This window comes from Alexandromys fortis, unplaced genomic scaffold, assembly GCF_014885135.2.
Source record: "Alexandromys fortis isolate MF-2015 unplaced genomic scaffold, M_Fortis_MF-2015_v1.1 scaffold_174, whole genome shotgun sequence".
In the NCBI taxonomy this organism is placed as follows: domain Eukaryota; kingdom Metazoa; phylum Chordata; class Mammalia; order Rodentia; family Cricetidae; genus Alexandromys; species Alexandromys fortis.
Window position 1 is genome coordinate 2488354 of NW_026068063.1, and position 13549 is coordinate 2501902.

The following is a 13549-nucleotide window of genomic DNA, read 5'->3' on the forward strand; positions in this document are numbered from 1 at the left end:
CTCTGGACCTGGGAAAATTATGTTCCTTCTAGGCTATGATGCTTCTTTGCAAGCATGATAAAAAAAAATTACCGTTTATGTAGGTTAATTCTGGGAATGAAATCAATCTTTGCCCAGAAAGACAAAAACCATCTGTTCCCTCTCATACATGATGATAATAATCTCTAACTACTAAACATGAATACCAAGGTGGGTGTAAATGTAGGCAAAGTCCAGGAAACTAAAAAAGAGTTCACGAGATAATACATTTATTATCTCCCCCCCCTCTGTGTGGTGTGTGTGTGTGTGTGTGTGTGTGTGTGTGTGTGTGCGTGCGTGCGTGCATGTGTGCAGGCATGGGCGTGTACATATAGAGGCCAGCTTTAGGAGTCAGTTTTCTCCTCCCTCCACTTGGCTTCTGGCAATCAACTCAGGTCATCAGGCTTAGCAGCAAGCACCTTTTATTCACTGAGCTATCTTGGTGGCCTAAGACTATTCATTTTTAAAAACGACTTATTCTGAAATGTTACAAGTATACCATAAGTTGAAAGAGTTGTATAATGGACAACTTATGCTCACTGTCTAGATTTGACTGTTAATATTTTGTTACACTTATTTTGTCATGTATTGTTCCATCCATCTTCCCATTATATGTATGGTAATTTAAGGTAGAACTGGCATTATAGAGTGTGTGATGCAGAAAAGAAGTGTAGTGAGATGTTGTTTGTAATCAAACAATTAAAGCTTGCCTGAAGATCGGAGTACAGAGCTAAGGCACTAGTTAGTCAAGCAGTGCTGGCACACACCTTTAATCCCAGCACTCGGGAGGTGGAGGCAGGTGGAGCTCTGTCAGTTCAAAGCCACACTGAGCTACACAAGGTTGAATCTGCCTAAAAGAGAGAGCTCACACAAAGGTGACCCCAGCACTTGGAATGACGTCTTTAATCTCAGAACTAGGGAGGTAGAGACAGGAGTGATATGGCTGGACAGAGAGAGGACTAGAAGGCAGGAGGAGACAGGAGCTCAGATGCAGTCTGAGGATTCAGTCTGAGATGCAGTCTGAGGTTTCATAGAGAGAGATTTATTCAGTCTAAGGATTCATAGAGACAGAATTGCTCCTTTTGGTCTAGCACTGGTAGAGGTAAGAACTCTCTAGCAGTTGGCAGCTTATTATTAAGACCAACTAGAATTCGTGCTGCATTACAGGTATGAAAGAGCAAGAACAAAACATGCTCCTTTAATAACCTAGGTGATAGTATGAATACGGCCATGAATGAAGAGCTACTAGACCAGACAGGGAAATATTAAATTTCATTTTAAATATGCCCCAAAAGATTCCTTTCTATAGGATATCTAATGGAAATGTCTAACAGCCCCTTGCATGTCCAATTTTGAAACACAGGTCAAAGTTCTACATAAAATTTATCTGCATGTAAATAATTGGTAAAGATATTAATGCCAAGAAGATTTTCCAGAGATAGCACGTGAAATAAAAATTAGACATGAGTAAGACTGACACTGCGAGAATGAGATGGAAACGGAAGAACCAAAATTTCACTCCAAAATTATCACTAGTATCGAAGGCACGAGAGAGCGTCCATAGGTAAAAGAATAAATAAGGACTAGTGAGGAAATAGGGGATATACAGCCTGAACCGGCCGTCTCCTGGGACCAGGCAAGACTTCCAGTGGAGGGATTGAGACACCAACCCAGCCATGTAACCTTCAACCTACAGTCTGCCCCGTCTATGAGATGTGTTGGGGTAAGGGTGGTGCAGCGAGTGTGGGAGTCACCACTAATGAGTGGTCCTGCTTGAGCCCATACCATGAGAGGGAGCCCATGCCTGATACCGCCTGGAGTGTCAGGACCCAGAGCTTGGATGACCCAGAGACCCAGGATAGAACCAAACACAATTGGAGAAAAAAATGTGAAAGTAATGATGCCTAACCATATTCTGCTATACTCATTTATTGGTGCCTAGCACAGTCCGATGGAAACAGATGTAGAGACCACAGCCAAACATTAGGCTGAGATCTGGGAATCCTGAGGAAGAGAGGAAGGAAGGATTGCAGGTGCGGAGGGGTCAAGGACATCACAAGAAAACCCACAGAATCAACTAACGTAGGGCTCACAGAGACTGAACCGACAACCAGGGAGTCTGCATGTACATGATAGTTATGCCTTGGTCTTCTTGTGGGAGTCCTGACAGTGGGAGCAGGGGCTGTCTCTGACGCTTTTGGTTTCTTTTTTTTTTTTTTTTTTTTTTTTTTTGTCTCTAACTCTTTTGCTGACTTTTGGGACCCTTTCCTCATATTGGGTCACCTTGCCCAGCCTCAATACAAGGGAGGTGTTTAGTCTTATTGCAGCTTAATATGCCATGTTTTGTTGATATCCTGCCCTAGGAGGAGGAGTGAATGAGGGTAGGTTGAGACAAAGGTGAGGTTGGGGGATGGGCATGTAAGGGACTGGGAAGACAGGAGGGGGGAGGGGACGCTGCAGTTCATTAAGGAGACACTCTGAGACTGGTGTTCTCAGAGAAACCTGACAGAGGTCAGAGTCAGAACACAGAAGCACACGGGAAGTATGGAAAGGATACACCTGAACTTCCTATTCATTTCTCTTCCCGCCGCTTTACTCTGCTTCCCAGACATTCGCTGCTATGGAAGGAGATCTTGCAGTGATAGGCTAGGCAAATGCTTTACCCTAGATCTGGACTTAGGAAATGAAGACAGCCTTTGCTCTCAGTCTGTAACTGGGTTTTCAGAGACTATGCATTATTTTTTTATCAGTACAAAATTAACTTGTTTTCAGAAATAATAGTCTATAATCTTCAAAAGCCCCTGAAGGTTGTTTTTCTATATTGAAAATTAGTTACCATCAACTTGGAGGTTTCTTTTCAGCTCTTCAACTTCTCCTTTGGTGAGTTCAATATCCATCTTCGTGAGCATGCTGTCCAAGTCCCTGATGTCTACTTTCTCCACTTAGTAAAAAGAAAAATCGACATGGACGTTCTCACTAATGCTGAAATGTCTCTCATTCATGCATATGAGCTATAACTTTTTGGCAAGAAGACAATATTCAATACGGTTAGCTTATTCCCACCTACTCTCACTGTGGAAAAGCAAACACATCACAAATTACCTCCAGTGCATTATTTCTATGATAAGAATAGGAAGTTCTGCCAAGGTGAAAAGAAAAATGACTATGGCTGTAATAAGAACACATTGGTATGAGTATTTTTCTCTCCTATTCTCTACTTAATAGATTTTTTTCAGTAATCTAACTTGATTTCCAGTGTTCCATTGTATGAAATATGATGATCTTATCTGCCTCACAACCTTCCTGTGAGGGTGAGGTTACTCACATGTGAAGACCTAGAACTCCGCTGAGCACACATCAGGTGTGGGACGCATGTTGACTACTCTGAGTCAATAGTGGACTAGTTCTCTTTAACAAACCACAGCCATTTCTACGTTAGCCACAGTCACTGACGACCTATGATGACCGCTCTACTCTGTCAGTTCCAGGTCAACGCTGATGTGAGAACGCTGATGACTCTTGAGGAACAATACCTGAGGCTGACCTTTGATCTCCATACACACAAGCACCTATGCTCACGCAAACGTGCAAATACACACGTGGACACATACATACAGAAAACACTAATAGCTCCCTGTAATAAAATGAGTCAGGCTAGACAAACACCATTCTTTTAAATAAATAGAAACTGGGTTACTTTAATGAGCAGAGTTAAATTCAGCCGTTGAACCTTTTGGGACCTTTATTCACAGCCAGAGTATGTGGAAGATGAGAAATGAGTTTTGTTTTTTAGCATACCATATTGAATCTACCTGCCCTTTACTTTGTCTTTTGTTAAATTTTAATATGCTGTTTATATACACCCATCAAGTATTTTTTCTCTTCACAACTACTTCCTGATTTCTCCCTCTATCTCCTCAGCCTAAGTTCCCTCTTTTCCATATTTGGATTCTAGGTCTGTAAGCATTTCCGTGACACTGTTAGGTATTGCTTAATCTTCATGTTTACAAACAGGGAGTGAATGATTTACTAGTACCAGCATCCAAATATTTTTATCTCACAGAAGCCTCACTGCAAATCTCCTCTGAAAGGAAATTCAACAACTCAACATTTCCTATTCCTTATCTGTGAAGAGAGTTGGTATGTTTCCTAGAATATTTTGAATGTCATTGGAATTAATTTTTCTCTCATTTGAAAGGCTAGGAATAGAGCCCAGAAAGATGTTTAAGAATTCTTTAACAGAAGGCAAAGCAAGATGGCTGCAGAATAACACTCTCCCACCATCTTACAGAATCTCCGTCAGAACGGTTAATCACACATGAAACTACCATCACAGGAGCTAAGGAAAAGTGAGAGAAGACAGGAAGGAGGGAGGTGATACACCACTCCTTCCCTAACTCCAAGAAGCACAGCATGGTGAGAGATGCCTCCCACATGGGAAACGATATGAAACTAAATGCAATCTTCAGACCTGGAACAGAGCACTGGACAAAGCCTTGTAGTCACCTGGACTTATGGTCTTGGACTGAACCCTGGATTTATGTTAGTGGGCAGCCAAGGGACTACTTCTACCATGCCCCTTCTCAAACCTTTGCCAGCAGAGCTTAACCAATTGCTGGGTAAACACCAGATTTTACCTTGGAATTCAGTGCTGGGTAGCTGAACCTAAAAGCTGAGCAGACCTCACCAGCGCCTCTCTCCTACCTGTGAATAAAGCCTCCAAACTTGCCTGTCTAGCAGGCAAAGACCAGTGACCGCAATTAGATGGACTTGGATTCTGCGTATCATCATCCCTGGCTGCCTGTAGATCTTTCAAGCCACATATACAATCATAGCAACAGTCAGATCATAGCAGAATAGACCTTGTTCCTACCTCTGTACTACTCTGATTTTAGCAGGCTGTGGGTAACAGCTGTGACGCAGTGCTGTAGCCTTTGTAGCCGTGAGATTGCCCAGCTTCTACTTTCCAAATTCTGAGGCAGTACAGCACAAAGAGAATCATTCTCTGCTTTAGGGAGGGGAGAGAAATATGATTTGCTGATTTGGTGACTAAAATTGGATCCTTATGATGAAGCCAAGACTGGGGAATTATCTGAACACAAGTCAATGGCTATGTAGAGAGCATCTGGGCTACCCTGTCCCTGGAATGAACTAATGTTTCTCTTCAGTCCAACCTTAAAAACAACCGCAGATTTGGGATAACTTGGGCTTACAGCAGTCTCTAGTGTCAAAACAGTGACAATACACCAAGTGTGGGCTGGCAGTAAATCTGGATTTGGGGCACACTTTGTGCTGAAATAGGAGCCGCGATTACAGGCACAAAAGACAAGTAGCTTGCTAGTGTTTCTAGGAGGAGGAAGGTCAAGATATGAGGACTGGAGTAGACGCTTACTCCTCAGTGTGCAGATGATGATATAGGTCCCAAATCTCCAAGAACTGCAGGGAACCATGGTCAAGTTTAACAGACAAGATGAGGCACCAAGATCTGAGGCTAGGAGCTAGGGAATGGGCTAGCAGGTAAGGAGCATGCTGCACAAGGATGGTACCTGTGTTTGGATCGTCAGCACCCACGTAAAAGCTAGATGCTTCCCCGCATGTTTGTAACAAGCAGGGTAGAAATATCCTGTAACCTAGGTAAGGTAGAGACAGGAGTATCCCTTGGGCTTGTTGGCCAGCCTAACCAACAGTAAGAAACCCGGGCTCAAAGAATGAGGTAAAGATAGAGAATGATTGAGGAATACACTTGATGTCGATCTCTGGCTTACACACACACACACACACACACACATACACACACACACATATGATGTATCAGTATAAACTATAATAAACTTAAAATAACTGTTTTAAGGACATTCAAAGAACTTTAAGGAAACAGAGAAATACTCATTGTGAATCTCATTACGGACCTCGTGATTTGTTTTACAGTTGACACAAAAGTTAACTTAATAAACCACTGAGATTCACAATGAGGAGTTTAATTGTGAAGCAGAATATAAGACACTAAAATGATTTTCACCAGAGTCATATTTCTATAATTCTTCCATGCACCATAAGTAAATGAGAAATGAACTCTCACAAAACAGCACACATATCCTATTTTTATTAACACACTGCAATGCTAAGCCACATTATGGCATTAGATCAATGATATAAGAGTTTGAGGACATTCTTCTCCAAACCCGCCATTTTTATGTTTTCCCTGAGCTATCAAATCTGCTCTTTTTTTTACTCAAGGAAGAAAATGAAATTTACAGAATATCTAGCAAGCCACACATCTTTTAAATTATAAACAACAGAAAGTTATTTTCAAATAAGACATTAGTTGTGGATGAATGTTCAAGATCAAGGTATTGTCCAGGGCAGGTTTTTTTGTTTTGTTGGTCAAATTTTTGTCAACGCAAGCCAGAGTCTTTGGAGAAGAGGGATCTCAGTTGTGAAAATGTCCCCACAGACTGGCCTGTTAGCAAGGCTTTGGAACATTTTTCTTGATTAATGATTGATGTGGGAGGGCCCAATTCACTGTGGATGATGCCACCCCTGGGCAGTTGGCCTTGGGTTGTATAAGAAAGCAAGTTGAGCAAGCTATGGAGGGCAAGCCAGGAAGCAGCACTCCTCCATGGCCTCTGCTTCCGTTTCTGCCTCCCAGCTCCCTACTTGAGCACTGGCCTCACTTCTTTTGATGAATGGCTGTAATACGGGACTGTTTCCTCCATGAGTTTCTTTTAGTCATGGCATTTTATCACAGCAATGGAAACCTATGACAGGGAAGAAGCATCCACTGGGAGGAATCCTGACACCTTTCCCGGGTAGAATTATGGGTAGTCCGACATCTTTCCTGGGTAGAATTATGGCTAGTCTGACACCTTTCCTGGATAGAATTATGGCTAGTCTGACTAGGATGCCTCTAGTTGTAGGAAAGTAGACACTGCAACTTTATTGGCAATGACAACATTGTTTGGAGCTAACGAAGTTCCAGGGGCTGCACCGTGGAATGCAGTAGCCATTTCCATCAAGTACTCCAGTCCTTTCTACTCTAACAACTTGGTGGAAACACTCTGTTGTTGGTAGGATGAACCCCAAGGTTCCATATGGCATCTGAGTAGCCGGTGCTGGAGGAGCTGCAGTACATCCTCTCACAATGGGGAAAGTTCCCTTAAATCCTTCCTGCGGGGCAGCCTATCACTCCTCACCACTACATTCCTTCCTCACAGTGCCTGCGCTCCTCTTGTGTGAGCTCCAGCTGCTTCACTTTGAACCTTTTGGTGGTCCCGTTCTCCCACTCGCCAGTGTTCTTGGAAGTTCATCAAATCTTGCCTCCAGAATGACGTGTTGCTCCTGTCAAGCTGCCTCTGGGTCCGGCTCTGGCTCCCACAGCTATCGAGACTCCTAACTGTTGTGGTCCATGTGGTCTTGCTGATGCTTTTCCATCTCAGTGATTGCCTTCCAGCCCACAGCATCTTCATACTCAGAGAATTCAGGCTGGATAAATCTGGGTGGTTGCACCAACTCCTTGTGAAATTGCTGAGTGTCATTAGAAACATCCTCTCCAAAAGTTCCTCTTCGTCGTCTAAGAGGGCCATAAGCTGCACATTCGGAGGCTGAGGAAATGTGAGTAACAAGAAGGGGCCTTCACCACGTCTATTCTGAGCTTTCCAGGCAGGTAGGTCACTTTTAACACAAAAACACTAATCTTGGGTAAAGCTTGTTACACAGCCTGATGACCTGAGTTTGAGCTCCAGATTCCAAAAGTTGACCTCTAACCTTCACAAGTACCCTCTGACACATGTACCCACACACTGTACACATATAAACACATACATGCATACACACGCAAACAAGAAACATAACTTTATTAAAAGCTAAGCCTCAGAAAACTCCAAGCTTTCAATCTCCTAGCCTCAGCCTCCTGAGTTCCAGGATTATAGGCATGCACCAGCATGTTTGGCAAAAACATATTTTCAAAGCACTGGTATCTCGTCCACTTTGTATCATCTTACCTGAAACATGAGGAATTTCACTCAATGGTTTGCTAAGCTGAACTGCAAGACAAAGTACAAAGCACAGAGATCACTGTGAGATTCACAAACAATGCAAAAGTCTTAACTGAAACAACACAGGCAACCCACATGATTTTCATTATAGTCACATGTCTATATTTCCAACCCATCCCACAAAGACTGGAGAAATGATCTCTCTTAGAATAGCACACATATGTCATCTGAAGTGTTATAATGTTAAACTACATTAGGGCATTAGAACAATGACTTAAAGGAGTAACGAGATGAGGAAAAGTGTTTGCTGCTCTTGCAGAGGACTGGAGGTCAGTTCCCAGCACCCGCATCAGGCAGATCACTATCACCGGAAACTCCAGCTCCAGGGCATCCAATGCCTTCCTCTGGCCTCTGCAGGCACCTGTTCTCAATGCACACACCCACACATAGATACACATGTAATTTTAAAATAACAAAAAAATAATTTTAAATAAAAAATTTCTAGACTCATCATTCTGATTTTTTTTCTCTTGAGGTCTCTAATCTGATTTTTTTTAACTCAAGGAAGGAAAGAAAATTAAATTTAACAAATTTCTAGAGAGTCACTTTTTAAAAATTCATAAAAAATGAAAAGTTATTTTTGAAGAAAAAAACGCCTCGGTGTCTGGTGACAACCCTTCTATTTGACAGGTGTGTGCATGCCACTACATTGTAAAGCCTATGTGTGAAGTGAGGGATTTTAACATTGGAAAAAATTAACTTTCAAAAAAGTTCAATGCTTTGGCCTGTGCCATAAATCCTACAGCTTTAGCCTCTGAGTGTGGGGTCTAAAAATATAGTTTTTAAAGCATTAGTATCTCAACCTCTTCCTAGGAACAGTAGAATACGAGTCCCTAGCTTACTAAATTGAACTTTCCCATCAAACACAGGACAAAGTTCACATCACAAAGACCAAAATGATCTTTACAAACTGTAAAATTCTTTTTCTCCCCCACATCTGAGGACAGAACCCAGGGCCTCATGCTTGCTAGGCAAATGTTCTACCACTGAGCTAAATCCGCAACCTCTGTGAAACTCTTAATTGTGAACAGAGTATATGAGATCGGACACATTCAGATTCCCAAACTGGCCCTTGTTCCAGTCCACCAAATCAATCTGGAGCAGGATTTAAAAGCAGCAGCACCATCTTCCACCAGTATTGTGTGTGCATGCTTGTGCGCGTGTGTATGTGTGCACGTGTGTGTACATGTGCACATGTGGTGTGCATGTTGATGTCAGGTGTCTTCAATTCTTCCCTATCTTATTTATTAGGACAGGGTCTCTCACTGAACCGAGAACTGAACTGGCTAGCTGGCTGGCCACTAAGCCCCATGAATTCTCCTGTCTCTACATCCCCAGCAAGGAAATCATAGATGCAAACCTCATAGCCTCATGCTTGAATAGTAAGAGCTTCACCAACAGAGCCATCTCCTCAGCCCCACACTAGTAGTGTTTAAACTGATCATAACCATATTTAATCTGCGGTGAGGGTCTTTATTAATCTCATATTTCTAAGACCCAAATTATTTTCACTTGTATTTTTTCCTATATGTTTCTTTTCCCCTCTACTTTAATGCACCATAGAGGGCAGACGCCCCTTGTAAACATTTTGTAATTTTCTTATCCAAAATGCAGCATAAAGTGCATGGTTTGTAACTTTGACTTTAAATCGATAAACATAAACTACCCTAAATACCATAAAAGTGAGGCTTATTTCAGCTAGAGAGAATTCATTCAGGCAGGATTATTTTAAGGTATGTTCAGCTGTCTTTGGTGTCTCAAATTTCAGGAATGTGAGGTCAGAAACCCACTATCCCACACTCTGAGGAGTGGTGTCTAGCGTGTTCATAATTACCATGCCAACTTGGTACCAGTCCTTCAGATGGTTCGTCAGAGAAATCCATTCCCATTTTCTCCAAAATGGTGTCAAGTTCACTAACATCGACCTTCCCCTCTAGGAAAGAGGACAAACTTTGAAAAAGGTGTTACAACTCCATGATCTAAAAACAATGTCCATATATTATCCTTAATAGGTTCAAAATCTTTCCAAGTAAAACGAGATTTGATACCGAATCAAAAGCAAACTTTATTCCATTCGATTGATGTTGATGAAACATCTCCTTGGCCAAAGTCCTAAGAGGAAGCTGGCTGCAAGCTTCAACTGAGGTATCACCCTAGGCATTCCGTACCCACCAAATCTAAGTTAAGGTAAAGCCAGAACTCTATTGCTGTCAATCACGACACCTTTTTCTTCAATAGCACTGCTGCTTTTGAAAACTTTTATTTTTCTGCTGATTTATGCCCTCAAGAAAATGTGAGTTCCATGAACAAAAGGAAATTGTCTAATTACATACTGCATCTCTTACACCTAGAGAGGCACCTAGAACTTCAAGACTCAGTAAAGACTATCTAAATAAGTTATTGAACTGAAAATACACAAAGCAAGACTGAAACTTTAGCTAAATGAATAAGGGTTATTTTGTTAGAAAGTCTATCGAGAACATGGTCTACATTGTTAGCAAATTCTCAGTTCCTAGTCAAAAACTGCAATGAGCACTATTTTACAAAGTGCAAAGGACCAAAGTTCCATGTGTCACCTACAGTAATTTTGTGTATACAAATTAAGATTTCTTATTTTTGTCATAATTTTGCACTCACCCTCTTTTTAAAGAAGATCAACTTCATCCAGAAGTGTATTTAGAGCTACCTTGTTGTAATAGGAGTGGCGGGGCTGCATTCCGCCACCCGGCCACCTGCACAGCTAGCTTATGCCCCGAAATAATTACACGGAAACTGTATTCTTTTAAACACTGCCTGGCCCATTAGTTCCAGCCTCTTATTGGCTAGCTCTTACATATTGATCTAACCCATTTCTAATATTCTGTGTAGACCACAAGGTGGCTTACCAGGGAAGATCTTAACCTGCGGCTGTGTCGGGTGGGAGAATCATGGCGACTCTCTGACTCGGCTTCTTTCTCCCAGCATTTTGTTTTGTCTACTCTGCCTACCTAATTTTCTCTCCTATTAAAGGGCCAAGGCAGTTTCTTTATTTAACCAATGAAATTAACACAAAACAGAAGACTCTCCCCCATCACTACCTTTCCATCAGCTGTAATAAAAATCATTTTGAAAACAGAATGCCTTCCATTGCAAATCCACTAATGTATTTTGAATATATAAAACTAAGTTTTGATTAGAATCAGGACACTGCCATGGTAGAGTAAGAACCAGATCCTATCCATGAGCCTTCAGTCTGCTCCCCATCTCTAGAAACTGCTGGATCAAGATGCCTGCTCTCTTCCTTGTCTTCAGCACTTCTTGCTGTTCTACTTTCAAATCTTCTTGTTCCTTCTATTTCCATTTACCCATGTTCTTACCTTTCCTTTCTGTTTTCTTTTCCTAAACTAAGTCACTCCCAGAAAAGACATCCTGAATAATTATTTATACATAACAGTTATAACAAAGAATTATAAAAGAAAATTTTTAATAAATTCAGAGCACATTTTGATCTACATATTTTCACTTTTGTACATTTTAATTAAATTATGATTTTATCATTTTCCCCTTCTTTTTCTTCTCTCTGCCTATCACAAGTCCCCTCCCTCCAACTCCTTCCTTGTCTATATTTTAAAAGCTTGAAAACATAAAAATTAACCTTTGAAGCTCAAAGCCACATTAATTCAGATAATTTCCAAAATACTTTTCCAAGGATGGCAAGAGGGAGCAGATGGTGTTAAGATGCACAATTTTCCATTGCTGGATCATTTGAACTCCTCAGATGGACAATACTTTGATAAATTCAAATGCAAAACTTAGTCTTTCTGAATATGTCACAAAGCTCGAATACAGAGAAATAAATGTAATTTAACAACTCCGTATACATAAACCTATCTCCCTTAGTTAATACCCATAACAGTAGACATGCTTACTGTCAACTGGCAGATGTTGAACTTCCTTGCTTGTGAGTTGCTCTTCCATCTTCGCCAGGATATTGTCTAATTTTGTGGTATCAGCCTTTCCTCCTTAAGAAAGACAAGACAAATATTTTTTACACAACCCATAATGGTGTGCATACATGACATATAATGTTTGGGCACACACATTCTATTTCTAAACATTTGTTTCCTGGTTTCAAAGTACAAAGCAAGGCTGTCCAATGAAATGCTTTTCAAAGTTGATACAACATAAACATTAAAGTCATACAGAGGACCAGATATCATTAATCCTCTCCAAGATCATAGTTATACCTGACAAGACTAATCCAAAGTTTTAAAATGTGAAATTTGTAATTGTCTACCAATAAATTACATCATTAAGAAAATAATTCAATTATTTTGGCTACTGGTTATAAACTAAACTAGAAATGGTATTTATCCCCTGTAAGGCAATCAATTTTTCCAGAGTTCCAATTAGATACTCAGCTACTAAAATAATTTGATTATTGAGGTTTTATAAAGTTAGCATTTCTATGCAGGTCTAAAAAATGAAAGCCAGAGTAAATATATGATTTAGAAATAGATTTAAGAGGGATCTTAGATGATGTTCAATGCTACAGTTGCAGATTCTCTGCTGTAGAAGAAACTCAGAATCAATGGATATAAATTATTTACCCATAAATAAAATAGTTATAATTTTATAACTTAAAACAGTATGAACAAAAGAAAGAAACCCAAAGTCAAATTTTTGGTGTACAACATATAAAAAATTATATACTGAAGGATAAACACTGTTATTATTATATTTGATTTTTAAGTCTGGGTGGTCTTCTTTTTTCCTTTTTATTTCCCCTATATATTGTCCAAGTTTATATAATGTTAATATGCATGTTTGTAATCACAGATAACATTCAATTATTAAACGGTATGACAACAGCTTAAGATTTTCATTTCACGCCTATTACTCACTTTTAAGACTCTTGATGATGTCCATCAGCTGAAGCTGACTTATCTTCCCATCATCTGTGAGAAAAAATACAAGGACTTAACAAACGCAGTAATAATCCTGGATTCAGACCAAAAGCACTGTAACTTCTAAAAGGTAGTATAAAAAGAAAATCTGCAAAATTTGATTTTCCATTACTTACTAAGCCATCTCACTGGCTCCTTACTTAGCAACCTTTAAGTATATAATTCACTGTTGCTCACTGTGGTTGCCATGAAGTATGGCAGATCTCCTGAATTAGTTTTCTTGTCAAATTGAAGTTTATTTTTAGAGTTTATCAGACCAGCACATGTTAAGCATATTGATAACTATTATTTGTCCACTGTGGGATAATGCTCTTGTACACTGTACAGATTTGTTACTTGTATTAGTTTACCGACTGGCCAGTAGCCAAGCAGGAAGTATATGAGTGGCAACCAGACTAGAAGAACTCCAGGAAGAGGAAAAGCAGAGTCACATGCATAGAGGAAGCAAGATGAGAATGCCTTACTGAGAAAAGGTACCAAGCCATGTGGCTAAATATAGACAAGAATTATGGGTTAATTTAAGTTGTAAGA

The 13549-nt window shown here is 40.3% G+C and overlaps 1 protein-coding gene across 1 annotated transcript in view; it reads right to left on the bottom strand.

Moving 5' to 3' along the window:
• Positions 1-7407: 7407 nt before the first annotated feature.
• Efcab13 (EF-hand calcium binding domain 13) overlaps positions 7408-13549 on the bottom strand; it is a 69949-nt gene continuing 63807 nt past the window's right edge. The window contains exons 29-33 of the mRNA XM_050120447.1: positions 12956-13009; positions 11981-12073; positions 9907-10005; positions 8019-8060; positions 7408-7619 (exon numbers count right to left, since the gene is read on the bottom strand). Coding sequence (XP_049976404.1) covers positions 7408-7619; positions 8019-8060; positions 9907-10005; positions 11981-12073; positions 12956-13009 — 500 coding nt within the window. The remainder of the gene's footprint in view (positions 7620-8018; positions 8061-9906; positions 10006-11980; positions 12074-12955; positions 13010-13549) is intronic.